The sequence below is a fragment of the Rattus norvegicus genome, chromosome 20 (genome assembly GCF_036323735.1).
Source record: "Rattus norvegicus strain BN/NHsdMcwi chromosome 20, GRCr8, whole genome shotgun sequence".
NCBI classification, from domain to species: Eukaryota; Metazoa; Chordata; class Mammalia; order Rodentia; family Muridae; genus Rattus; species Rattus norvegicus.
The window spans coordinates 32,181,913-32,208,131 of NC_086038.1; the positions used below are offsets into that span (position 1 = coordinate 32,181,913).

The 26,219-nt window shown below is 43.3% G+C and overlaps 1 protein-coding gene across 2 annotated transcripts in view; it reads left to right on the forward strand.

The window, feature by feature from the left end:
- The window catches only part of Dcbld1 (discoidin, CUB and LCCL domain containing 1), a 93,151-nt gene that overhangs the window by 20,672 nt on the left and 46,260 nt on the right, over positions 1 to 26,219 (forward strand). For both annotated transcript variants that reach the window (XM_228172.11, XM_063279672.1), the window contains exon 2: positions 6,315 to 6,527. In XM_228172.11, the coding sequence (XP_228172.5) occupies positions 6,315 to 6,527 (213 nt within the window). The remainder of the gene's footprint in view (positions 1 to 6,314; positions 6,528 to 26,219) is intronic.

A 26,219-nucleotide genomic window follows, 5' to 3' on the forward strand; every position in this document is an offset into this window, starting at 1 on the left:
TTGTGGCTATGCAGCAAACGCCATATTGACTAAGTTGTCTCCCTCGCTGCTCGCCACCAAGTTTTCTTCTTAATCCTACTTCCTTCTCTTTTTTAGTATTGTAGATCTAACCCACAAGTAATTTGCTTTTCTGTTTGTGAAACACGTATCTTATCAAAGGGAAGGAGCTGTTTAAGGAAGTTACTGTCTTCCTTTCCTACTGAGAGGAACCAGAATAGACTAAATAAAAGGATTGTTCTGTAGACGAGGATCTAGGATTCCCGGCTTATTTAGAAAATGCCTCGGGGCTGGGGATTTAGCTCAAGTGGTAGAGCGCTTACCTAGGAAGCGCAAGGCCCTGGGTTCGGTCCCCAGCTCCGAAAAAAAGAACCAAAAAAAAAAAAAAAAAAAAAAAAAAAAAAGAAAATGCCTCATATCCATCTTCCTGAAAAGGCAAGTCCACTGCTCTCAGCCGTAGGTAGGATAGATGTCAAGTCTGTATTTATGGCTTTGAACTCACAGCTTTACTCTCAGGCATTACTTGATAAAACTGGGATGCAGCTCAGTTGGCAACGTGCTTACCTATCGTGCACAAAGTCCTGGCTTCTGTCCCAGAACCAGTATAATCCAGGCATTTGGTGCAGACCTATAAGCTCAGCATTGAGTGGACAGAGGCAGGAGGATAAGTTCAAGACCATCCACAGCTCTACAGTGAGTTCAAGGCTAGTTTAAGATGTGTAAAACTCTGACTCAAAAGAAAAATTACTTGTTAACATCTCCCTGGTGACCATGAACTCTCTGAAGCAGGAGAGTGTCATCATTCTTAACTATGTCATGGAGTTTTAATGACATTTATATATCGATTTATGGAGCAGTTTTGCCATCTATATTATTTGGTTCATACTAAAGTAGGCTTAACTGTTTCAAAAAAATTGATAGAATTTGGTCTTCTTATATTACTTTATACTGTGTTCACATTAAAAAAGATGAGGTTCCACAGAAGTGGCCCAGTAGGTCAAGGCTAAGTGTAGTGAAGTGAGTTTGACTCCACGTGGTAGTAGGAAGAGAGCTCCCTAAAGTCGTTCTGTGATCTCAATACCACAACATGGGTCCGCCACGTGAGCATGGACAGTCAACCATTAAATACAAAATATTATAAAGATGTAGGAAATTTATAATAAGTTAATAGTACTTGGAAACTTACACCACACATTCATATTATATATTCATATCGTACACACACACACACACATTTTTTTTTCTTTTTCTTTTTTTCAGAGCTGGGGACCGAACCCAGGGCCTTGTGCTTGCTAGGCAAGCGCTCTACCACTGAGCTAAATCCACACGCACATTTTTAAGACATAGTCTCCTTCAAACTTGGTGTATAGCCAAGGAGGACCTAGAACTCCTGGTCCATGTGCTCCCACTTCCTGAGTACTGATGATCCTTATGAGATCAGAGGATAACTTGAGGGCACTGATTCTCTCCCGTCATCAAACCTAGTTCCTCAGTCTTGGCAGTAGGGTAGACACCTTTACACTATAAGCTATCTTGTCAGCCCTTAACTCTTCTTTTTTAATGAATATTGCTTCTAGGTCTTCAGAGAAAGTACTTCTCTGTACAGATCACTTTGAGAGTTTTTTTTAAAGACCTATTTATTTTATGTATGTGAGTACACTGCCGCTGTCTTCAGACACACCAGAAGAGGGCATCAGATCCCATTACAGATGGTTGTGAGCCACCATGTGGTTGCTGGGAATTGAACTCAGGACCTCTGGAAGAGCAGTCAGTGCTCTTAACCACTGAGCCATCTCTCCAGCCCCAAATAGCTTGGTCAAGTACAGGAGCCTGCCACCAAGCCTGACAGCCTAAATTTAATTCCTGGGACTTACGTGGTGGAGGGAGAGAACTGACTCCTGAGAATTGTCTTCTGATCACCATACGTGTGCTGTGTGTGCCAAGCGCATCTCCACAAATGAATGAATGAATGAGTACTTTTTACATATTTTTATTTTAAGGTAGGGTTTCACTACATATAGCCCTGGCTGGCTGGAACACATATGCAGACCAGGTTTACTCCAAACTCACACAGAGCTCCAGCTGTCTCTGCCTCCCAGGGCTGGGATTAAAGATATATGGCACCTATACCCAACCATAATTTTCTCATCGAGTGTAAATTTCTTTTTTTTTTTTTCCAGAATATAATTCTTCCAGCCATAGGTAACAAACACTTTTCAGGGCTTTGGTGGCAATTGTGGGCTAGCACCAGCAGGTCTAAGTCTCATAGAGTGTTTGGTCCTTGAATACCAACCATCCTGCTGTGTGAAGTAATAGAGCTTGGGTAGTCAGTGCTCTTAACTGCTGAGCCAGCTCTCCAGCCCAGGATTTTTTTTTTTTTTTTTTATTAATTCTTTGCTCATATCTGCTCTCAACTCCCCCTCTCACGTTCCTCTTCTCCAGGATCTTTCCTTCCGCAGGTTGGCTTAAACTTGTTAGGTAAGCTGTGCCTGGCCTTGAACTTCCAGACCCATTCAGGTTTATTTTGTATTGTTTTAAGAGAATGGCTGGTCATTTTCCCAGTGCAGCAGCAGCTGTGACTGGTAGCCAGACACTGGGCCCAGTAAAGGGACCACCATGAGATAAATATTGTGTCGCGGGAAAGCAGTTTCTGTCTGGGGGAAAAGGAAAGGTACTGGTTTGGTCATCCTGTGCTTTGGCAATTAAGTTCCAGTTCAAAGGAAGGAAAAGATAAACATTTCCTTGCAAATGCTTTTGACTTGAAGAGGATGCCCTGCAGGAATGTTTCTCTCTACTCTCTGCTTTGAAGTTAGGCCAGTGGCAGTTCATTCTGGCTGTCACCTCTACTCAAGCCTTGCTTCAGCCCCCTCCGCCTGGGAGAGCAACTCCAACCCTTCTGTGAAATTTAATCATAAAACTTTGGTTTTATTGGTTCCCTTGGATGCCGACTTTATTACATTTTCTGTTACATTGCGGTGGGGACTCAGCTGAGAGCCTGAGACAAGCACTGTACGGCCGAGCTACATCCCCGTCACTTTGGTCACCGAGCAAAGTCACAACATCCATCTTTTCATTTAATCCCACCGCTCCCCTTTGGTGTGAAGAATTTAAGGCAAATCTCAGACTGCGTGCCCTTTCAGCCCCACATAAATCAGTAGATGTCTGTAAAAATGCTATTTTCTTCCTTTTTTAAAAATTGTTGGGGTTGGGGATTTAGCTCAATGGTAGAGCGCTTGCCTAGGAAGCGCAAGGCCCTGGGTTCGGTCCCCAGCTCCAAAAAAAAGAACCAAAAAAAAAAATTGTTTAAGAACTTCCTGTTATGTGTGTATGAAGTGCCCCGTGTGTGTGTGTGTGTGTGTGTGTGTGTGTGTGTATGTGTGTGTGTGTGTGTGTGTGTGTGTGAGAGAGAGAGAGAGAGAGAGAGAGAGAGAGAGAGAGAGAGAGAGAGAGAGAGCGCGCGCACTCTGGGGAGTCAGTGCTTTTACACAGACCCTTCCTAACAGCCCTGGGTTGTCTTTAACCATTTTTCTATCTCTTCTCCTCGCAGAGAAGAGCCTTACAGAATGGAAAGCAATAACATTTAAATGGTTGGCTAGGCTGCTTCTGGGTAGCTGAGAGGTTTAGTTGAATGTTATATGTGATTGTTCCTACCCTTGTTACCCCAGGGTTGATTTTTCTGGGTGCTCAAAAATCAACCTACAAAGGTAAAGTTAAGGAATAAAAATGAGCAACAGGGGATCTTGGGTGGTGGGAGACTGGAGTGCTGACCCCCTTTAAAGGGACAGTAATCATTTATCTAGACCTATGGGGAGGAATACATACACACACACACACACACACACACACACACACACACACACACATATATATATATATATATAATGTGATTGACATGGTATCTAGTTTTCTGGAAAAATTATAAATTTTGTTATAAATTAAAACTTTTGAAAGCAGGCAAATAATTCAAATGTTAAATCAAAATGCGATTCACCATGTGCCTTTTTATAATACACCTCTCTCCAGTATAATTTTCAGTTTTATACTTACAGCTGCTCAAGAGCCCAGAAAATTTAGCAATCAGTCCAAAGTTGACCACAAAATTGATATATTGTGGTCCTGGCTGCCTCAGCCTTCCAGTCACTTGGATTCAGGACCTCCGCTGTTTTGTCTCCTCCAGTCTTTCCTGTGTGGCTGTGTGAACCCAAGGTGTTTCCTCTAGCTTCCCATTCTCAGCACTCCTCAAACTCCTGCCCACTGTTAGTCCCCAGCAGCATCCAGCTAGGATGCTCATTGCTTTCTAAGACCTGTGCTTTATTTGTTTCTGTGTTTTGAGACAGAGTCATAATCTATAGCACACACTGGCTTTGAATTCACTGTATAGCTCAAGTTGGTCTTGAATTCATGGCCCTGCAACCTCAGCTCCCCAAGTATTAGATTAATGGTGCTTGTTACCACACCTGGTAATCATACCCTTTCATGAACCTCATACTCAGAAAGTTCTGTAGCTCTCTGTTACTCACCAGCTTACCTTTCTAGACCTCCAGACTCAATATGGTCATTGTTGTCATCGTCGTCGTCGTCGTCGTCGTCGTCGTCGTCCTCCTCCTCCTCCTCCTCTTCCTCCTCCTCCTCCTCCTCCTCTTCCTCCTCCTCCTCCTCCTCCTCCTCCTCCACTTCCTCCGCTTCCTCCTCTTCCTCTTCTTCCTTCTTCACAGTCTAACATTTTACTGTGGTACAGATTCATGAATTATTCCACTGAAAGCAACCTGCTTGTCAGGGCCTCCTCCTGGCCCTCACCGTAGGCTCCCGAGATAGGCTCTGAAGTTATGCAGCACTCTTAAAATTTATTTCCTCTTGAGCTCCACAACTCCAGCTGTCGTGGAGCCCAAGTGCAGTCTATTCACCTTGCAGCTGGCTTGGTTCATGAGCCCTTGGATACTAGTGTTGTGCATTTGGCTACATCAGCTGGTACAATTTGTTGGTTAATTGATGAATGGGGGGGAGGGGAGGGGAGAAGGGGAAAGGAAGGGAAGGAATAGGGAAGGGGAGGGAGGGAAGGGAAGGGGAAGGGAGAGGGAAGGGAGAGAGGAGGGGAGGGAGGGGAGGGCAGGGGAAGGGAGGGGATAAGATGGGAAGGAAGGGAAGAGAAGAGAAGGGATAGGGGAGGGGAGCAGAGCAGAGGGGAGGAAGGGCCTAGACTCAGTCCCCACATTGCCTTTACTGCACAGGAAGAGCAGAGCAAGTGGAATTAGCTCATCGTGACGATCGCGTCTTCACTGATTTGAAGATGAATTTTGCTTTTAAGTCAGAGCATGGTGCCTGTCTTCTTGGGTGGCCCCGAGTCTTAGTCCCACACCAGCAGGAGGCAAAAGAGAGAATCCTAGATCACTGTTAGTCATCCGTATGTCAGGAAACTTGACTAGTATTTTCATGACGTTAATGAAGCACCTCATTTACCCTACAAATGTGCTATAAAATATCAGTTCGGGTCAGCTGTGGTTTTGGGCCCTAGAAAACATGTGTTTCCACTTCACTATTCAAAATAATCTTAAGGTAACTCCATATTTTAGCAAGTTATCTATAAAATTCATGGGAATGCATTGCCTTCCTCCTTCATAATCCTCTGACACTGTGTTCAGCTTTCTTGTGCAAGCACATGTCACCTAGAATTACAGTTATCAAATGAAGGCCTCAAGTTCCATGAAGCATCTCTTGCTGACTTTGTATGATTCCCCAGTAGTTAACCGTGACTAGCGTGTCTAGAACACTACACATAGTAAAACTCAGATGTTTTCTGATTGCCCGAGTCTGTGAGAAATCTTTGGATCCATGACTACCACAGTAATTGGGATATAAATGTGGAATGGTTGTTCAGCTAAGAGACTTGCAGCTAAATGAAATGCTTATCTGTATTAGTATAAATTCTATCAGGAACATCTTTCACTGTTCAGCGTCACTCTGAAGTAAGTTATAAATTATTATTCATCGGCTTTAGAGTGACTTGACAAATGTGTGGCAAAAGGCCAGGATCTTTTGAACAGGGTAAACAACCAGGACCATAAATTGTGTGTTTCTTAAGGTCTGCATCTAATTCAGAGCATGAGAAGCACCAAGTTCATTGAATGAAACCGAGGACCAAATGGAACATCTTGAAGCAAGATACAGTGCATGATTCGTGCTCAGGCTATGTTGTTTAGCCCTTTCTTCTCTCAGGAAAACAAAACAAAACAAAGCATGAAACGCTCAACTCCAGAGTGTAGAAGAGTCTGGGTTGAAGCCAATTACACTTACATCTTGCGTTCTTTCTTCTTTCCCAGGTGATGGCTGCGGGCACATAGTGACATCTCAGGACAGTGGCACAATGACATCTAAGAATTATCCAGGGACTTACCCCAATTACACCGTGTGTGAAAAGATCATCACAGTCCCGAAGGGGAAGAGACTTATTCTGAGGCTGGGCGATTTGAACATTGAGTCCAAGACCTGCGCTTCCGACTATCTCCTCTTTAGCAGTGCGACAGATCAGTATGGTAAGGAACGGGTATGGGGATCTGTAGGTGTGAGAGAACTGAGAGGGGAGGGAGGCAGGCTGTGTGTTGCGTTAGCAGCACAGCCTCCCAGGACAGGACCGTAAGAGAACCTTGGTTTGTGTAAACTCTCAGGGTAACTGCATGCAGGGTAAGCGCTTGCTTGGAAAGCTGAAACAATAAAGGAGATATTGTGTGTCTGCCCCATGTGTCTCAGAAGATTGGCATAAACTTCTCTCTTGCTGAAAACAGAATCAGAAATGTGGCGTTTGCTTAAACATACTCTTTACTTGGCCAGTACTTAGGGAGTAGCAACTGTGATTTAGACATTCTGTGAAGAAGTGGGTTCTATTCCGAGAACAAACAAAATTCCTCTCACAGAGAGTCCCGCTGGGGAAAAGATAACTGCATTTGTAACGTAACAGGTTGTGAGAATGAGAAAGAAGGAATCCTGTAGCAGGAGGAGCCTGTTTCCTGATAACGTCAGTGGGGTGGTCAGGTGCGCCCTTCCAGTAACGAAACATCTGAGCAGAGACGCAGAGCACACGAGGGGCCTCTCAGCTAAGGCTGAAGTCCGTTTTCAGAAGGGACAACTTAAAAGGAGTTTTCCTAAATAACCTTCGAAATTCAGTTTCTTGTGCTGTGGTACTCTGATTATGCCTGAGATAGTCATCTTTGGTGGTTAATATTGATGGTCAACTTTAAAGAATACAGAATCACCTTGGTGACAAATTTTTTGGCATGAAAAGTCCTTGAGGTGGGAAAATTCACCTGGCTCCATACTGAATTTAAAAAAGAAAGCAAGTGTGAGCATTTATCACTGTCTGACCCCAGACTGTGGGTGCTATGTGACCAGCTGCCTGCCACGAGACTTACCTTAACTGTGAGCAAAAGGAGCTCTTTTTTTTTTTTTTCTTTTTTTTCCGGAGCTGGGGACCGAACCCAGGGCCTTGTACTTCCTAGGTAAGTGCTCTACCGCTGAGCTAAATCCCCAGCCCCCCACCCCCAAAGGAGCTCCTTTTCCTTGAAGTGGTCTCTGTCCATTGGCAATCACAGTCAATGGGAAAGCAGCTAATCCACCATCATGGCGGATCCTAAGCCCCAGGAGATACCTCGAGTTAGACAATTGGAAACCAAAGACAAAACCTTGGACAAATCTTGTCCGAACATGTAGATGTTTTAGATTCTTGCTTTTTCTTTTTCTTTTTGTTTTTTTGAGACAGGATTTTCCTTTAGCCTGGGTCGGCCTTGAACTAACTATAGCCAAGGATAATCCCTCCCTCCCATTGGTGGTGGAGCACTGGGGTTATAGGCACGAACCCAGGGCTTCATGCATGCTGGGTAAGCACTCTACAAACCGAGCTACATCTCCAGCCCTAGGTTTCTGGAATTTTTTAAGATGTGGGTTTTTTTTTTTTTTTAAACTGAGATTTCAGTACTGAATTCTGATTTGGTACAGAGATAAAAATAGCTACTACTCTTTCATGGTTTTTCTTTATTAAGTTTTATTTGTCTTTTACAAACAGGATTTATGTTCCTAAAAATGAACATATTCACTGTATTGGGCATCAGCTGTCCTCACACACATCTCTAGAATGCACACATGCATCCTTGGGTGACTTTTATTCATTTCTTAGTCTACAGATGGATGGATTCGCACTGAAATTTGGTAGCATGATCAGGGCAACACAATTAGATCATTAAGGGCTGAGGGAAGAATTTGATTCTATATTTTTATGGCTCAGATATCTATTGTTCTCGCTTCTTTCTTTCTTTCTTTCTTTCTTTCTTTCTTTCTTTCTTTCTTTCTTTTTAGATATATTTCTTTACTTACATTTCAAATGTTATTCCCTTTCCCGGTTTCCTGTTCATAAGCCCCCATCCCCTATCCCTCCCCCATACAGGTATTCCCCCCATGCATCCCCCTTATTGCCCCCCCACCCCCATATTCCCCTGCACTGAGGGTTCAACCTTGGCTGGACTTCTCCTTGTACTGGTGCCCCAACAAGGCTATTCTCTGCTACATATGCAGTTGGAGCCCAGGGTCAGTCCATGTATAGTCTTTGGGTAGTGGTTTAGTCCCTGGAAGCTCTGGTTGGTTAGCATTGTTGTTCTTATGGGGTTGCAAGCTCCTTCAACTCTTTCAATACTTCCTCTAATTCCCCTCAGGGGTGTTCTGTTCTCAGTTCAGTGGTTTGCTGCTAGCATTGACCTCTGTGTTGGACATGCTCTGGATTTGTCTATCAGGAGAGATCTATATTCGGTCCCTTTCAGCATGCATTTTCTAGCTTCATCAATCTTATCTAGTTTGGTGGCTGTATATATATAGGCCACACATGCGGCAGGCTCTGAATGGCTGTTCCTTCAGTCGCTGCCCTAAACTTTGCTTTCATATCCACTCCTATGGATATTTTTTTCCCTTTTAAAAAGGAGTGGAAGCGTCCACATTTTGGTTATTCATTTTCTTCTTGTGGTCTGTGGATTACATCTTGGGTAGTTCCAGCTTTTGGACTAATATCCACTTATCAATGAGTGCATACCAAGAGTGTTTTTCTGTGATTGGGTCACCTCACTCAGGATGATATTTTCTAGTTCATTCCATGAAGTCATTGTTTTTGATAGCTGAGTAATATTCCACTGTGTAGATGTACCACATTTTCTGTATTCATTCCTCTGTTGAAGGGCATCTGGGTTCTTTCCAGCTTCTGGCTATTATAAATAAGGCTGTGATGAACATAGTGGAGCACGTGTCTTTTTTATATGTTGGAGTATCTTTTGGGTATATGCCCAAGAGAGGTATAGCTGGATCCTCAGGTAGTTCAATGTTCAATTTTTTGAGGAACCTCCAGACTGATTTACAGAATGGTTGTACGTCTACAACCCCACCAACAATGGAGGAGTGTTCCTCTTTCTCCACATCCTCGCCAGTATCTGCTGTCACCTGAGTTTTTGATCTTAGCCATTCTCACTGGTGTGAGGTGGAATCTCAGGGTTGTTTTGATTTGCATTTCCCTGATGACTAAGAATGTCGAGCATTTCTTTAGGTGCTTTTTGGCCATTCGATAACCCTCAGCTGAGAATGTTTTGTTTAGCTCTGTACCCCATTTTTTAATAGGGTTATTTGGCTCTCTGGAGTCTAACTTCTTGAGTTCTTTGTACATTTTGGATATTAGCCCTTTATCAAATGTAGGATTGATAAAGATCTACCAATTGCCATTTTGTCCTAATGACAGTGTCCTTTGCCTTACAGAAGCTTTGCAGTTTTATGAGGTTCCATTTGTCGATTCTTGATCATAGAGCGTAAGCCATTGGTGTTCTGTTCAGGAAATTTTCTCCAGTGCCCATGTGTTTGAGACTCATTCGCACTTTTTCTTCTATTAGTTTGAGTGTATCTGGTTTGATGTGGAGGTCTTTGATCCACTTGGACTTGAGCTTTGTACAAGTCAGTAAGAATGGATCGATCTGCATTCTTCTACATGTTGTCCTCCAATTGAACCAACACTATTTGTTGAAAATGCTATCTTTCTTCCATTGGATGGTTTTAGCTCCTTTGTCAAAAATCAGGTGACCATAGGTGTGTGGGTTCATTTCTGGGTATTCAGTTCTGTTCCACTGATCTATCTGTCTGTCTTTGTACCAATACCACACAGTTTTTATGACCATTGCTCTGTAATAATACTTGAAGTCAGGGATGGTGATTTCCCCCAGACGTTCTTTTATTCTTGAGTATATTTTTCACTATCCTGGGTTTTTTCTTATTCAAAATGAATTTGCAAATTGCTTTTTCTATCTCTATAAAGAATTGAGTAGGAATTTTGATGGAGATTGCATTGAATCTATAGATTGCTTTTGGCAAAATGGCCATCTTTACTATATTAATCCTGCCAATCCATGAGCATGTAAGATCTTTCCATCTTCTGCGATCTTCCTCAGTTTCTTTCTTCAGAGACTTGAAGTTCTTGTCATACAGATCTTTCACTTGCTTGGTTAAAGTCACACCAAAATATTTTATATTACTTGGGACTATTGTGAAGGGTGTCATTTCCCTAATTTCATTCTTAGCCTGTTTATCCTTTGAGTAGAGGAAGGCTACTGATTTGTTTGAGTTGATTTTATACCCCAACACTTTGCTGAAGTTGTTTATCAGGTTAAGTAGTTCTCTGGTGGAACTTTTGGGGTCACTTAAGTACACTACCATATCATCTGCAAAGAGTGATATTTTGGTTTCTTCCTTTCCAATTTGTATCCCTTTGACCTCCTTTCTCTGTTTGATTGCTCTGGTTAGGACTTCAAGAACTATATTGAATAAGTAGGGAGAGAGTGGGCAGCCTTGTCTAGTACCTGATTTTAGTGGGATTGCTTCAAGTGTCTCTCCATTTAGTTTGATGTTAGCTAGTGGTTTCCTGTATATTGCTTTTACTATGTTTAGATATGGACCTTGAATTCCTGATCTTTCCAGGACTTTTATCATGAAGGGGTGTTGAATTTTGTCAAATGCTTTCTCAGCATCTAATGAAATGATCATGTAGTTCTTATCTTCGAGTTTGTTTATATAGTGGATTACATTGATGGATTTTTGTTTATTAAACCATCTCTGCATCCTTGGGATGAACCCTACTTGATCAAGATGGACGATCGTTTTGATGTGTTCCTGGATTCAGTTTGCAAGAATTTTATTGAGTATTTTTGCGTCAATATTCATAAAGGAAATTGGTCTGAAGTTCTCTTTCTTTGTTGTGTCTTTATGTGGTTTTGGTATAAGAGTAATTGTGGCTTCATAGAAGGAATTTGGTAGTGCTCTGTCTGTTTCAATTTTGTGGAATAGTTTGGACAGTATTGGTATGAGGTCTTCTCTGAAGGTCTGATAGAATTCTGCACTAAACCCATCTGGTCCTGGGCTGTTTTTGGTTAGGAGACCTTTAATGACTGCTTCTATTTCTTTAGGAGTTATGTGATTCTTTAGATGGTTTATCTGATCCTGATTTAACTTTGGTACCTGGTATCTATCTAGAAAATTGTCCATTTCCTCCAGATTTTCCAGTTTTGGTGAATATAGACTTTTGTAGTACGATCTGATGATGCTTTTAATTTCTTCAGATTCTGTTGTTATGTATCCCTATTCATTTCTGATTTTGTTAATTTGGATACACTCTCTGTGCCCTCTGGTTAGTCTGGCTAAGGGATTATCTATCTTGTTGATTTTCTCAAAGAACAGCTCCTGGCTTTGTTTATTCTTTGTATAGTTCTTTTGGTTTCTACTTGGTTGATTTCAGACCGGAGTTTGATTATTTCCTGCCTTCTACTCCTCTTAGGTTTATTTCTTTTTGTTCTAGAGCTTTTAGGTGTGCTGTCAAGCTGCTGGCACAGCTCTCTCCTGTTTCTTTCTGCAGGCACTCAGAGTTCTGAGTTTTTCTCTTAGCACCCCTTTCATTGTGTCCCATAAGGTTGGGAATGTTGTATCTTCGTTTTCATTACATTCTAAAAAGTCTTTAATTTCTTCCTTTATTTCTTCTTTGACCAAGTTGTCATTGAGTAGAGCATTGTTCAACTTCTGTCAGTATTGTTGTTATTGAAGACCAGTCTCAATGTATGGTCATCTGATAGGATGCATGGGATTATTTCTATCTTCCTGTATCTGTTGTGGCCTGTTTTGTGCCCGACTATATGGTCAATTTTGGAGAAGGTGCCATGAGGTGCTGAGAAGAAAGTATATCCTTTTGATTTAGGATGGAATGTTCTATAAATATCTGTTAAATCCTTTTGGTTCATAACTTCTGTTAGTTTCTCTACGTCTCTGTTTAATTTCTGTTTCTATGATCTGTCCATTGATGAGAGTGGGGTGTTGAAATCTCTTACTATTATCGTGTGAGGTACAATATGTGCTTTGAGCTTTAGGAAGGTTTCTTTTATGAATGTAGGTGCCCTTGCATTTGGAGCATAGGTATTTAGGATTGAGAGTTCACATTGGTGGATTTTTTCTCTGAATATGAAGTGTCCTTAATTATCTTTTTTAATGACTTTTGGTTGAAAGTCAATTTTATTTGATATTAGAATGGCAACTCCAGCTTGTTTCTTTGGGCCATTTGCTTGGAAAGTTGTTTTTCAGCCTTTTACTCTGAGGTAGTGTCTGTCTTTGTCTCTGAGATGTGTTTCCTGTGTGCAGCAAAGTGCTGGGTCCTCTTTAAGTATCCAGTCTGTTAGTCTATGTCTTTTTTTTTTTTTTTAAAGATTTATTTATTATATATGAGTACACTGTAGCTGTCTTCAGACATTCCAGAAGAGGGCATCAGATCTCATTACAGATGGTTGTGAGCCACCATGTGGTTGCTGGGATTTGAACTCAGGACCTCTGGAAGAGCAGTTGGTGCTCTTAGCCACTGAGCCATCTCTCCAGCCCAGTCTGTGTCTTTTTATTGGGGAGTTGAGACCATTGATGTTGAGAGATACTAAGGAATAGTGATTTTCACTTCCTGTTATTTTCATTGTTAGACATGGAATTATGTTTGTTTCTCTTTTGGTTTCATTGCAAGGAAATTATATTTTTGCTTTCTGTATGGTGTAGTTTCTCTCCTTGTATTGGAATATTCCATCTATTATCTTTTGTAGGGCTGGATTTGTAGAAAGATATTGTGTAAACTTGGTTTTGTCATGGAATATCTTGGTTTCTCCATCTATGTTAATTGAGAGTTTTGCTGGATACAGTAACTCGGGCTGGCATTTGTGTTCTCTAGGGTCTGTATGACATCTGTCCAGGATCTTCTGGCTTTCATAGTGTCTGGTGAGAAGTCTGGTGTAATTCTTATAGGGCTGCCTTTATATGTCACTTGATCTTTTTCCCTTGCTGCTTTTAATATTCTTTCTTTGTTTTGTGCATTTTAGTGTTTTAACTGTTATGTGGTGGGAGGAATTTCTCTTCTGGCCCAATCTATTTGGAGTTCTGTAGGCTTCTTGTATGTTTATGGGCATCTCTTTCTTTAGGTTAGGGAAGTTTTCTTCTATAATTTTGTTGAATATATTTCCTGGCCCTTTAAGTTGGGAGTCGTCACTTTCTTCTATACCTATTATCCTTAGGTTTGATCTTCTCATTGTGTCCTGGATTTCCTGTATGGTTTGGGCTAGGAGCTTTTTGTGGATTTACATTATCTTTGATAGTTGTGTCGATGTTTTCTGTGGTATCTTTTGCCCTTGAGATTTTCTCTTCTATCTCTTGTATTTTGTTGGTGATGCTTGTATGTTCAGCTCCTTGTCTCTTCCTTTGGTTTTCTATATCCAGGGTTGTCTCCCTTTGTGCTTTCTTTATTGTTTCTATTTCCATTTTCACTTCCTTCACCTGTTTGGTTGTGTTTTCCTGTAATTCTTTCAGGGATTTTTGTGTTTCCTCTCTATGGGCTTCTACTTGTTTACTTGTGTTTTCCTGCATTTCTTTAAGGGAGCTCTTTATATATTTCTTGAAGTCCCCCATCATTATAAAAAAATGTAATTTTAAATCTAAACCTTGCTTTTCTGGTGTGTATGGATATCCAGTATTTTCTTTGGTGGGAGAACTGGGCTCTGATGATGCCAAGTAGTCCTGATTTCTGTTGCTTAGGTTCCTGCGCTTGCCTCTAGCCATTGGGTTGTCTCAGATGTTTGCTTATCTTGCTGTTTTGAGAGTTTTGTCCCTGCTGTAGGCCTCTGTATCAGTTCCTGTGGAACTGTTTTCCTGTTTTCCTTCAGCCTTTCCTGAGAACAGGTGCTCTGCTCTCAGCTGTGGCGGTGCTCCTGGTGACTGTCTTCCAGCTCTAGACTCGGGCAAGAATCAAAGGATCCTGCCCCTGATTGCTCCTAGGTCCTTGCACCCAGTGGGCACAGTTGGCACTATGCAATTCCCTCTTGGGTCTGGACTGTGGGCAGAGGGTAGTCTCCTCTGATTTCTCACAAGTGTCCACACTTCTGAGGGTCCAGCTCTCTCCACCTTGGGACTTGGGTGCAGGGAACTGTTTGGCTGGTTCAGCTCAGACCAGAACCGCGGGTACAGGCAGCTGTCTGTTCCTATATCCCTGTGTCCAGAGGCACTGTGCAGTTTCCCCTTGGACCGAGAATGTGGGCAGAGGCGGCAGTCTGTCCTGTGGGCTCAGGATTTCGGCACTCCTGGGTGTTCAGCTCTCTTCCCCAGGGGATTTGGGTTCAGAGAACTGTGGGACGGTATTATCTCACTTCCATGCTGCTTCTTTCATTCAAACAAAGGCAGTAAATGGGAGGTGGGGGATGGGAATAGAGCAGCACAGGTCTATAATCTAGCACTTGGGAGGGAGAGGCAATAAGGTCAGTATCCTTTAGTACATAGTCAGTTCAAGTCTGTCTTGTGCTGCATGAACCCTGTCTTCTGAGCTGGACCAGCCCATTAATATGCTGTGCAGCGATTTTTCTCTAAAACACAAGGGATAAGTAGTAATTTAGTTAGCAATGTTAAGACAACATGTTTAACAATGTTCAGTGTTCTTCTTTTGTGGCTGCTTTAAAGATTCCCTTTGATGGAAACCACTAGCAAGTCATATGCTTTAAAGCTAAGATAGAATTAAGCTGAGTTAAAACAGACCCCAGGTCAGTTTGCACTTCCCCTCGCAGTGCAGAAAGAGAAGGCAGAAACACTTTGTCCTCCTGTCACCTGAGCCTCAGCAGGGCCAGTTCTGTGTCCCTTGCTCCATCCCTGGGAAGGTGTGGGTCTTCTGCAGCTGTGTGGCTTTAGGGTCCCAGGGACCCACTGCTGTGCTAGAGAATGGCCACTGAGGTGTATCCAGCAAGGCCCACGCACGCTCTGGAATGACTCCTGCAGTTCTGAAAGATGTCAACTCTAACAGTTCTGTATGTGACTGAAACGGCTGGGTTCTTTGAGGTCAAACAGTTCAGTACCTCTCATTACCCAACTAATTGTTAAAACCTGCTGGTAACGGACATTACGACTTAGAGTTGTTGGTATTTTGAATGTAGGGTTAATGTTTTGAAAAAGAGCAACGTTCTCTGGCCTGAGTATTGGCCAGCTATGCCAAGAGTCCACATTCTTGGGATCTGCTCACATTAGCTTTTGTGAATGTGCTCAAACTAGACAGGTTTCATTTGTAGGCCGTTAACTTTTGATGGTTCGTTGCTTGAATCCTATGTTGGGCATTTTTAACATTCTTTAGGGGGTTGGCAGGTGGCTTGGTAGGTAAAGTAATTGCTGTGCTTATAGGCCAGAGTTTGGATCCCCATAAAAGGCAGGCATGGAGGCAAGTACCTGGTAGAGACAGTGGATCCTGGGGAACTTGATGGCTACCCAGTATAACTCAGTGAACTTCTGGTTCAGGCCCTGTCTCAAAGGAAGGTGTAAAAGTGATCAAGGAAAGACATCTCAGCATCAAGCCTTGGCTTTTAAACCCTCCACCTCCTACACTCAGGAATGTAACACACACACACACACACACACACACACACACACACACACACACACACACAGAGTTGGGGGAGCGCCATGTTCTTTGCAACAAGATGAACTGTAAGTGTGAACACACCCTCTTCATCTTATAGGAATTGTGCAGATACACACTGGAGATTGTTGCTGTTAAAAGGCCTATGCAGACTAGATGGGGAGGTGTTTGTTGTGTATTTTGACTATGGCTGATCCTCCAAGTTCAGTCATCAATTAGAAGGTACTTGTCTTCGTTCGGATTTCTATTTCTGTGATAAAACACCATGACCAAAGAGTAAACTTGGGAAGGAAAAGATTTCTGCTTATAACTCTCAGGTCAGGTCACCTTTCCTCACTTGGGGAAGTCAGGGCAGGAACTGAAGCAGAGGCCAGGATGGGATTCTTGCTCCCCATGACTTGCTCAACCTGCTGTTTATATAGCCCTGGGCCACACAGCAAGGGTGGTACCACCCAGAGTAGGCTAGGGCCTCTCACTTCAATCATTAATCAAGGAAAATCTCCACAGACTTACCTACACACCTGTTTTATGGAGGCATTTTCTCAATTGTGGTTCTCCTCAAATTATTATAGCTTCTGTCAGTGTCATAGTCAGGGTTTCATTGCTGTGAAGAGGCACCATGACCAAGGCAACTCTTAGAAAGGAAAACATTTCATTGAGGCTGGCTTACAGTTTCAGAGGCTCAGTCCATTGTCATGGCAGGAAGCATAGCAGCATCCAGGCAGGCATAGCACTGAAAGGGATGAGAACTCTACGTCTTTATCCGAAGGAAGCCAAGAATAAACTTTCACCCATGCAGCTAGAAGGAAGGTCTCCTTTGCACTGGGCAGAGATTTAAAGCACACCCCCACAGTGATGCATTTTCTACGACAAGGCCACAGCTACTCCAACAAGGCCACACATCCTAGTACTGCCACTTCACATGGGCCAAGCATATTCAAACCACCACAGTCAAGTTGACTAAAAAAACTAACCAGAACAACTGTCCCCCTTTTACCCTGACACACGAACACATCACTGTTCAGTTATAAATTTTCCCTTCCCATTTGATCCTAATAATATAACATTTCAATGTTTAGAAGTCCCACAGTCTTTAAAATTTTAAATACTTTAAAAGTTGAACCTTTTTTAAAAAATATTCAAAGTCTCTTTATAAGTTCAAAGTCAGGCTGGAGAGATGGCTCATTGGTTAAGAGCACTGACTGATCTTCCTGAGGTCCTAAGTTCCAGCAACCATCTGTAATGAGACCTGATGCCCTCTTCTGAAGACAGCTATAATGTACTTATATAAAATAAATAAATCTTAAAAAAAGAAGTTCAAAGTCTCTCTAAAATATCTAAAGTCTGGTAAAAATAAAACCATTCCAGGAAGTTTGGTAAGTGTAGTGGCTGTTCCTGGATGTCAACTTGACTCTATCTGAAATGAACTATAATCCAGAATTGGAGGGCTCACCTGTGATCCAGATCTTAAGGCTGGGAGATACAAGTTTCTGACCTGGTTCTTGGCATGGAGGAGATCTTGAAGCATAGAAGCTATGAATCCCAGGAGTCTAAGACAAGGAGATCTCTGAGTTCAAGGTCATCTTGGACAAAGCAGGTCCCAGATCTAGGCGTGGTGGGACACACCTTCTATTGGAGACCTACATAAGGACATTGGAAGAAGGAAGATGCTTTCTTCTTCACCAACCTGTCTTGTGGGACTGAGCCACTGCTAGATCCTTGGACTTCCATTCCCAGCTGCTGCTGTTGGGGAGTTGGACTACAGACTGTAAGTCATCAACAAATTCCCTTACTATATAGAGACTACCCATAAGTTCTGTGACTCTACAGAACCCTGACTAATGCAGTAAGGTAGAGCAGGTTGAGACCCAGAGGCTCGGTGAAACCGTGACCTACATACAGTCACATAGGCTCAAGACAGTGTTCTCCACGCTAATGAGGTACCTAGAGGCTCGGAGGGCTTAGCCAATAAGCTTCCCTTCCCAGACAGTCCTCCCTACAGCAAGTATTTAATCTCAGATCCACCATGAGAAGTGGGTATGGTACATTATAAATCCATTTTCCACCAAGAACAACCAATGAACAGTTTAGAACTATGGACTGTCTCTTTCATCACGATCTTCCAGGGGGAGCCATGGAATAGGCGTTCAACTACAGAGCAGCAGCTTAATTTTCCCGTAGAAGGCCTCTCTGCACTTCTGGCCACAACTGCTACTAAGCCTGCCCCTGCCAAGCTAAGGACAATCACTGTTGGGACAAGCCAGAGCTCTCCTTTCTCATCCCCACTCATACTCTCATCCTACACACCCCTACCCCGACTTCATTGTAGGCTGGGAGACTCCAGAACCAGCTCTTGCTTTCCCACATCTCAGACTGCATTTTCCCACTCCTGGAGTGGTGTCTCGGTCCTTCCCTACATCCCGCCACCCACCTTGGCAGTGGTGTGGGATAAGCGCAGTCAAATTCCCAATGTTCTGACTCCCCAAGAAGCCGTGCCCAGTGGCAGAGTGGACGTGGACCTGTGGACCCAGACCAACAACAACCAACAACACACACACACACACACACACACACACACACACACACACACAACACACACACTGCCTCTGGGGTGCTAGCATTTATATACCCTGTAAAAAAAACTCAGAATTCCAAACGTCATACAGTTACGCAAACTGTCTGCAGCTGGGCAAAATCATGCCCCTTTTAGCCAACTGTTCTACGCAATCTGAAGCAGCCCCATATTTCATACCTGAGATTAAAATGAAAACATTATTTTTATTTAATTTTTTCTTAAAGATTTATTTTATTTATATGAGTATACTGCCGCTGTCTTCAGACACACCAGAAGGGGGCATCAGATCCCATTACAGATGGTTGTGAGCCATCATGTGGTTGCTGGGATTTGAACTCAGGACCTCTGGAAGAGCAGTCAGTGCTCTTAACCGCTGAGCCATCTCTCCAGCCCCTAATTTTTAATACATAACAGGACCATCTGGCCGTGGGTGTGTTACCATTCAAAATGGGCTGGATCCTTTCTCATCAACTACTAATTAGGACAGTGTCCCCCCAGACTTTTCTACAAGTCAGTTTTTGTTGTTATTATTCTTGTTTTTGAGGTTGGGTTTCTTTATGTAGCCTTGGCCGTCCTGGAATTTGCTTTGTACAGCATGCTGGCCTTGAACTCATAGAGATCCTCCTCCTTTGCCTCTCTAGTGCTGGGATTAAAGGCATGCAACACCACTGCCTGGCCTCTACAAGTTAGATTTATGTTGACGTTTTTTTCTCTCTGAGAAGTGGTTCCCTCTTCTTAGATAACTGTGGCTGTGTCAAGTTGACAAAATACCAAACTGATGTGTTAAGAGACTGACCTTTTCAGATGCCTTTGAAATAGTTAAAAAAAAAAAATGCAACAGTTAATTAGGACATGAGGACACATCAGCATAGTGTTGTGTGTGCTTAATCCCAGCCCTCAGAGGCAGAGACAAAGGAAGGCAGAACTCTCCGAGTTAGAACTGTGAGTTAAGAGACCACAACCACTGAAGTGAAACTTTGCTGGGTTAATCGATACTGATTAGCAGGTGCTGAAGGATCAGCTATGATTAAGAAATCAAGACAGCCTGGTCTTCATGGCCAGTTGCAGTCCAGTCAGACTTACATGGTGAGACCCTGTCTGAAGAGGAAGGAAGGAAAAATGATGGATTATGTCCCTTTCTTATCTAGATTGGGGAGCATTTAGCCACTGTGGCGGCTCCTTGGTCTCCTATAATCAAGAATACTTCCTCGCCCTGTGTTTGTCTTTTGTGCCGTTTGACTCGTGCTACCCAGTTATTTTGTGCCTGTGACATTGGGTTGCTTTGATGTTCCTTGTGATTAAATTCAGATACTGCATTCCTAACCACCACGTCTGTCTGAGATAGTCTCACTGTAATGCAAGCTAGCCTAGAATTAACTGTGTAGCCTAAGCCGGTTTTGAACTCACAGCAATCTTAGCTCCTCACTCTCCCCATGTCTTTGGTTACATTCAACAGTCACCACACTCGGCATAGTTATACTACTGTGAAGTAGTCCTGGGCTTGGTGACTCGTGCTCTGAATCCTAGGACTTGACAGAGAGGCCGGAGGCTTGGAGTTCAAGGCCATCCTCAGCTACAAAGGGAGACTGAGGCCATTCTGGACTACAAAACCCTGTCTCAAAAAGCAAGTAAATAGGAAATAAGATAAATCGATAGATTGTAATCGTTGGGAGACATCTTTATAGCACTGTTCCGACATCAGGGTCTGTGGCATATGCTTCCAAAGTGTGATTCGTGATGTCAGCATCAGCTCCGCCCCCCCCCCCCTTTCAATGTCTTACAATTGGGATTTTTTTTTTCTTTCCTATTCAAAACTGCACCAATTCTGGGGTATTTCACACCAAGTTCCTTCCAATAACCAGTATGTGTTGTTATTCAAATTGAACTGTGGTGATGGAAGGGGAGGGCTTTTTAAGAAGAAGACTTTAGAAAAACACCTCATCTTAGATGTATTTATTTATTTATTCTTATAAAACAGTAGAGACTCCATTCAGGTAGCAGAGCCAGTTCTGGGAATGAATGCATTTACTTTGAAACATACAGGAGGATCGAGCAGCCCAATCGAAATCCAGGCAAACACTAGGATTCCTAGCCTCATACACTTGGACCCAAGCACTTAAGGGAGACTCAACCTGTATTTCTTCTTGAAAAATGGATTGACTCTCATCTTTCCTTACCAACTCCCACTGTTTTCTAAGCCATTTAAACCGTGTTAAATATTGTCATAATAATTTTTTTTTTATTTTAAAAATTGTGTTTTGTGCAGAGCATGGTGGCACAGACCTTTAATGCCAGCAACACTTGAGAGGCAGAGGCAGATAGGTTTCTGAATTCCGGGTCAACCTGGTCTATAGACTGAGTTCAAGGCCAGCCAGCGCTACACAGAGAAACCCTGTCTCAAAGCATAAAAATCAACCAGTCAATCAATCAGTTAATCATTGTGTGCTAGCATCTGCAGAAACATGGTAGTGTGGAATTCAGGCTTTTTACTCTCCAGTCTTCTATGTAGCCTTATCTCCAAACCCCACTCCTATCCTTATCTCTCTGTTTTCCCTCTAAGTGCATCGTGGTAGATTTCTGAGGCAGTGTAAAAAGACAAGGCAGAAAGAGATAAGAGTCCAACCCTCGGACTGGAGAGTTGGCTCAGCGGTTAAGAGCACTGACTGCTCTTCCAGAGGTCCGGAGTTCAATTCCCAGCAACCACATGGTGGCTCACAACCATCTGTAAAGAAATCTGATGCCTTCTTCTGGTGTGTCTGAAGACAGCTACAGTGTACTTATATATAATAAATAAATAAATCTTTAAAAAAAAAAAGAGTCCAACCCTCATCAGACAAGACGATGTAGACACAGGGAAGGGGCAGCAAGGATGGGAGGTTTTGGGAAACATAAGGGTCCGCCAAGTGAAAAGCTGGCTGGAACCTTTTATAGGGGTGGGGTGAGGAGCTTGGGAATGAGGAACTTGTTGCGGGTGAAGGGCTAGCTACCGGTTGCCTACAGTCTGTCCTTCCTGAAATTGCTTGCCAAGCCAAGACTGTCCTTCTGTGATCAGCCTCCTCAAACTCAGGAATCCCAGTTCATAACCAAGACACTATCACATCATACAGCTTTGTGCCCTGCATATTTGTTGATATCTCTTCCCCTGGCTTTCCTGTTCCTGTTCCTTTTAACACACACAGACACACAGACACAGACACACACACACAGACACACACACACACACACACACACACACACACACACACACACCGGCACCTATCAGATTCCCAGTCAAGGATCACTTGTTCCGATCTGGACGATTATTTCACCTTTACCAGAGGTGTTGGGGAGGGGTTGTCTGAGCAGGGGGGTACCCTTTATCCGTCCTCTCTTATCCATGAGTGTTTAGCATAGGCCCGCCATTCCAGATGCTCAAACGATGTTTACATGTAGTTCGATTTTCCACACATATCTATGAAGCTCACTTCTTACAGAAGAGAAATTTGAATGTCACTGTATTCACACCAAAGGAGGAATCACACCTGGACGTTACTGTCTGCAGATATCCTCATTTAAGAGAAGCTTTGAATAGGTTTTTATGCCAACATAATAGGGCCAACTCAAGCCAAATTAAAAGTATAAAAGCTGGTTTATTCGGGAACAATTCCCATGAGTTCGTCAGTCTCAGTTGGATGAGGCTGGAGGAGTCTCCTTCAAGATAGGGAGAGGACAGAGAGGAGAGGTGGGAGAGAGAACTCGACTTTTGAAATGTTAAATAGGCATCCTTACCCCTGTCTGCAACTGAACTGCTTGGTGGAAGTCTGTGAAACAGGATTGGAGGCACATGTGACCCAACACCTAGCTGTATGTGTACAGGACTCAGAACCTGCTTGTTCCCAATTCTCTTCTCTGAATAACTCTCTAACAAGGATTCTGTTTCTAGCCCCTTGGCATAAGGAGGCCAAGGAACTTGCTTAAAGCTCGCCTAGCACTTAAGATTCAAGTGAACATTTGACTCTGGAAGCGTGCTCTTAATTAAGCATTATACTACTCCAATTCAGTGGGACGAAGGCCATCTGAGCTCTCCCCTTTTGTGTTTCACCCTACCAACACCCCCAGCTTGTGACTCATGTGTGTCTCTTGCTGAAGGAAACGGGCACTTCAACGGGACTCTCCTCGAGGACATCCTGGGACCAAACCAAGGTTGCTTGGGTAATGAGTCACAGAGCTTGCTAGGAGGATTCCTCTGAGAAACCGGGGTGGTCTGTGGTGGAAGGAAACAGTCAGAGGATTCCTGTTTTGCTCTGTGCTTTGAGCCATAGGAAGATCAAAGATTGGTCTCCATTTCCTGTATCACCACCCCCAACATGTATTTTTAACCATTGTCAATGACTTACAAGTACCTTTACACTAACTGTTAATGTTTATACCACACTAAAAAACACGATAAATGGAAAAATAGGAGCTGTGATTTTGGTTTTTTTTTTTTTTTCACTTAAGATTTCTAAGTTTTCTGGGTGATTGGTATTTAGCATACTGCTGTAGCATCTTGTCGTTATGATTCTTGACTTTTGTTTTTAATTCTAAGGAGAGAAAAAAAAAAAAACTCAGAAACCACTGTTTTACAAATAGTTCTCCTCTAAGACCCGTAGGAGAAAAAGGTAAAATTCTTAAGCTGTGTTAAAAAATACAGCACCTTGAAAGGAATTTCCAGCGTATAAAAGGCTGGATTTGCCTAAATGCTCCCCTACCGTATTCATTAACATAACCATAGCCTCCTGGAAGGAAAAGCTACTTCCTTACTTCCCTGGAAACACCCTTTGTAAAGGATGGCTTGGTAGGGTGCTGTGCTGATGGGGTGACAAGTCTTCCCTCTTGAGTCCCTGAGCCCCAAGGAAAGCTGCACCTTTGTCTAGGAATCTGTCTGGCTCATTTATCACATGTTAACTGATTTTTGTCTGAGAACAGGAGACCAAAATTTCACCCGGGGCACCCACCGCTTACATTGTTCCGTGACTACGGTTTTAATGGCACAACCCAGGACTTTTTTCTTTTTCATGCTAATTCTCCTTTTCAAAGAAAATGGCTCTGAAAAATTCTATAATTTTGTACAATGACCTTGCTGCAATTAGCGAGCTTGGACAAACCCTGCCATTTAACTGCATTGAAAACCCAAATGAGAAATGGACAGAAATCTAAGTGCAGCTTCAGTGTTTCTGGTGATTCTCTCACCAGCGAGAGCCCTTCAGCACAAAGCTGGACCATGCTGGGTACCACTTTCCTGGCAGCTGACAGTGTGCCAAGTGGCTAGCCCTGCCAGTGGTGTTCCCAGGGAAGGCCACTGAGCCCCACCGGGCATGCTCTTATCTGTCCTGAAAATTATATATGCCATTCAGAAGGGGCTCTGTGTCGCTAATGTGGGGTTTGAGGAGGCATTTCTCACGTTCCTTTTAATTTGTGACAAGCCTCAAAAGAGGTAGATCTTGATTGGTGCCTGTGTGTTTTTTCCCATTGACACTGACTATAGCTGGGGGAAGGAAGGAGACCATTCCACCCATAAGATAGCTAGGGACTTAGTCATTTAGCTATAAAATCAAAACCACATACCCAGCAGAAATGACCTGGGACTGTTCTATTTTGCATCATTGCCTTGAGTTTCGGGCAGTCTATGGAGAAGAGCTGTGAACCGTCAAAGCACGGGTTCCCGGTTGGCCCAGAGCAGGCAGTTGAGAGTGCAGCTCTGTTTTATTCATGCACAGAGATAAAGAGTTTCCTTTCCAGCTGCAGATGTAGCAGTCAGGGGATGCACTAAAGATAGGAAGGAAGCTCCTGCTGTCTCGGGCTGTGAGGACTTGGTTTCAAGTTTGCTGACAGATGCTACAGTGTTGTACTATTTAGTATCAATGAGTCAGGACAGCCAATTACCCATCAGAAGTAAAAATTCTTCTTCCCTGATTTTTCTGCCTACCTAATTGATGTCCTGTCGCAGTCACTTGGAGATTTGTGACTAAAGCATAAAATGGGACTTGACACACAGATACAAGTAGAGGTTACAGGCTGGGAAGGTGTTTTGGTTGCTAGAATGCTTGCCTGGCATCCCTGGACTGGGTGTCACGGGGGAGGGGGGGTTGGGGGAGAACGATTGTAACATCAGTACTTGCACTGGGGATGTGGAGGCAGGAAGTCATAGAGCCTCCTTAGCTACTTAATAAGTTCTAGGCCAGACTGCCCTAGGTGAGACCCAGACTCAGAAAGAAAAAGAGAGGGAGGGAGAAGGGAGGAAGCAGGGAGTAACAACAAAGGACTTAGATGCTGGGTTTCAGTGCTGCGACATGCATTAACACTGCTGGCTAAGGACCAGACATCCTTAGAAAGTGAAAGTGTGGGCCCTGATTTTAGAAGTGCAGGGCTCAGCCTGACTTTGAAATGGAAACAGGTTTGCCAATCGGAGAACACTGCCTGAGACAGAGTATAACCAATATGGTCAAATTTACACAGTATAATTAGATGGTCGAAACTAAGAGCTACTGAGCTCTCATTCCAGTTGACAGGAAAATTTTACTTTTTCAAATGCTTAAAGTATAGGAGAGCCTCCTCTTACAAATCAAGCGGAAACTACTCAGCGAAGAGCAGGCAAGCCACGCTTTAGAGCAGGGCCATGCTTGGATGTGAAATACAAGACCCTTCCCCCACTCTGTAATAATGATGAATTTAAAAGATGGACGAAACATTTATTGACCTGTTGCACAGAAGGGGCGCCAGCACAGAGAAGAGCCAAATGGCTGAGTGTTGGTGAGGCTTGAGGCGGTGCAAGTCCTCCACTGAGGGCTGGAGAGATAGTATCAGGGTTTCCAGGCTATGGGTAAGCCTAGGAGCCCCATAAAGATCATACCGTGAAACAGACCCCATGTGCAGGAGATTTATTGGGGGATGGGGGAGGAGGCTGCCTCTGAGTGGAACAGGGGACGGAGGGCCGGCTGTGATGGCTGGACACAACTTGACTTGTTGGTGATGGTGGGAATGTGTTGAATTTGGTGGCTTTTGAGGACACTGAATCACTGAAGGCAGATGGGGCGCACGTGGTTCTGGAATGTTCCTAGCAGATGGCTCAGCAATTAAAAGCACTTACTGCTCTTGCAGAAGGCCTGGGTTTGGTTCCCAGTACCCACGTCGATCACAACGATCAATCTTCTGACCCCTGTGCAGTCACCACGCATACACTGAGCACAATCATGTCCATACGTACATGCAGGTAAAACACTCGTACCCATGAAATAAATATGAAGAAAGAAGCCTCCATTGAAGGGCAATTCCTGCCCTCTTTCCCCACAGATAATTAAGATCTTCAAGCCCTTTTGTACTTCCTTCCCAAATTTCTCCACCTTTTGATTCAGGATGCAAAACCTTCTCTAATGAATATTCTGGGGCTTGGGACTGCCCCCTTTTCTGTCTATGGGTTAGGTCCTGGAGTGGACTGCCTGCTACTTTCCAAGTCAGAATTCTGAGATGGAGGCAGCCTAGAGCTGAGAGGGCCTGGGGCTTCCTGCTTCCCTGTGATTCTAGTCAACTTTAGGAAGCCTTTAACTGAAAATGGATGTGACAATTTCTTACTTCCACTGAGAAATCACTGAGCAGTTTTTTTTTTAACCCTTTTTAAAAAAGATGTATTTATTCTATAAAAGTACACTGTAGCTG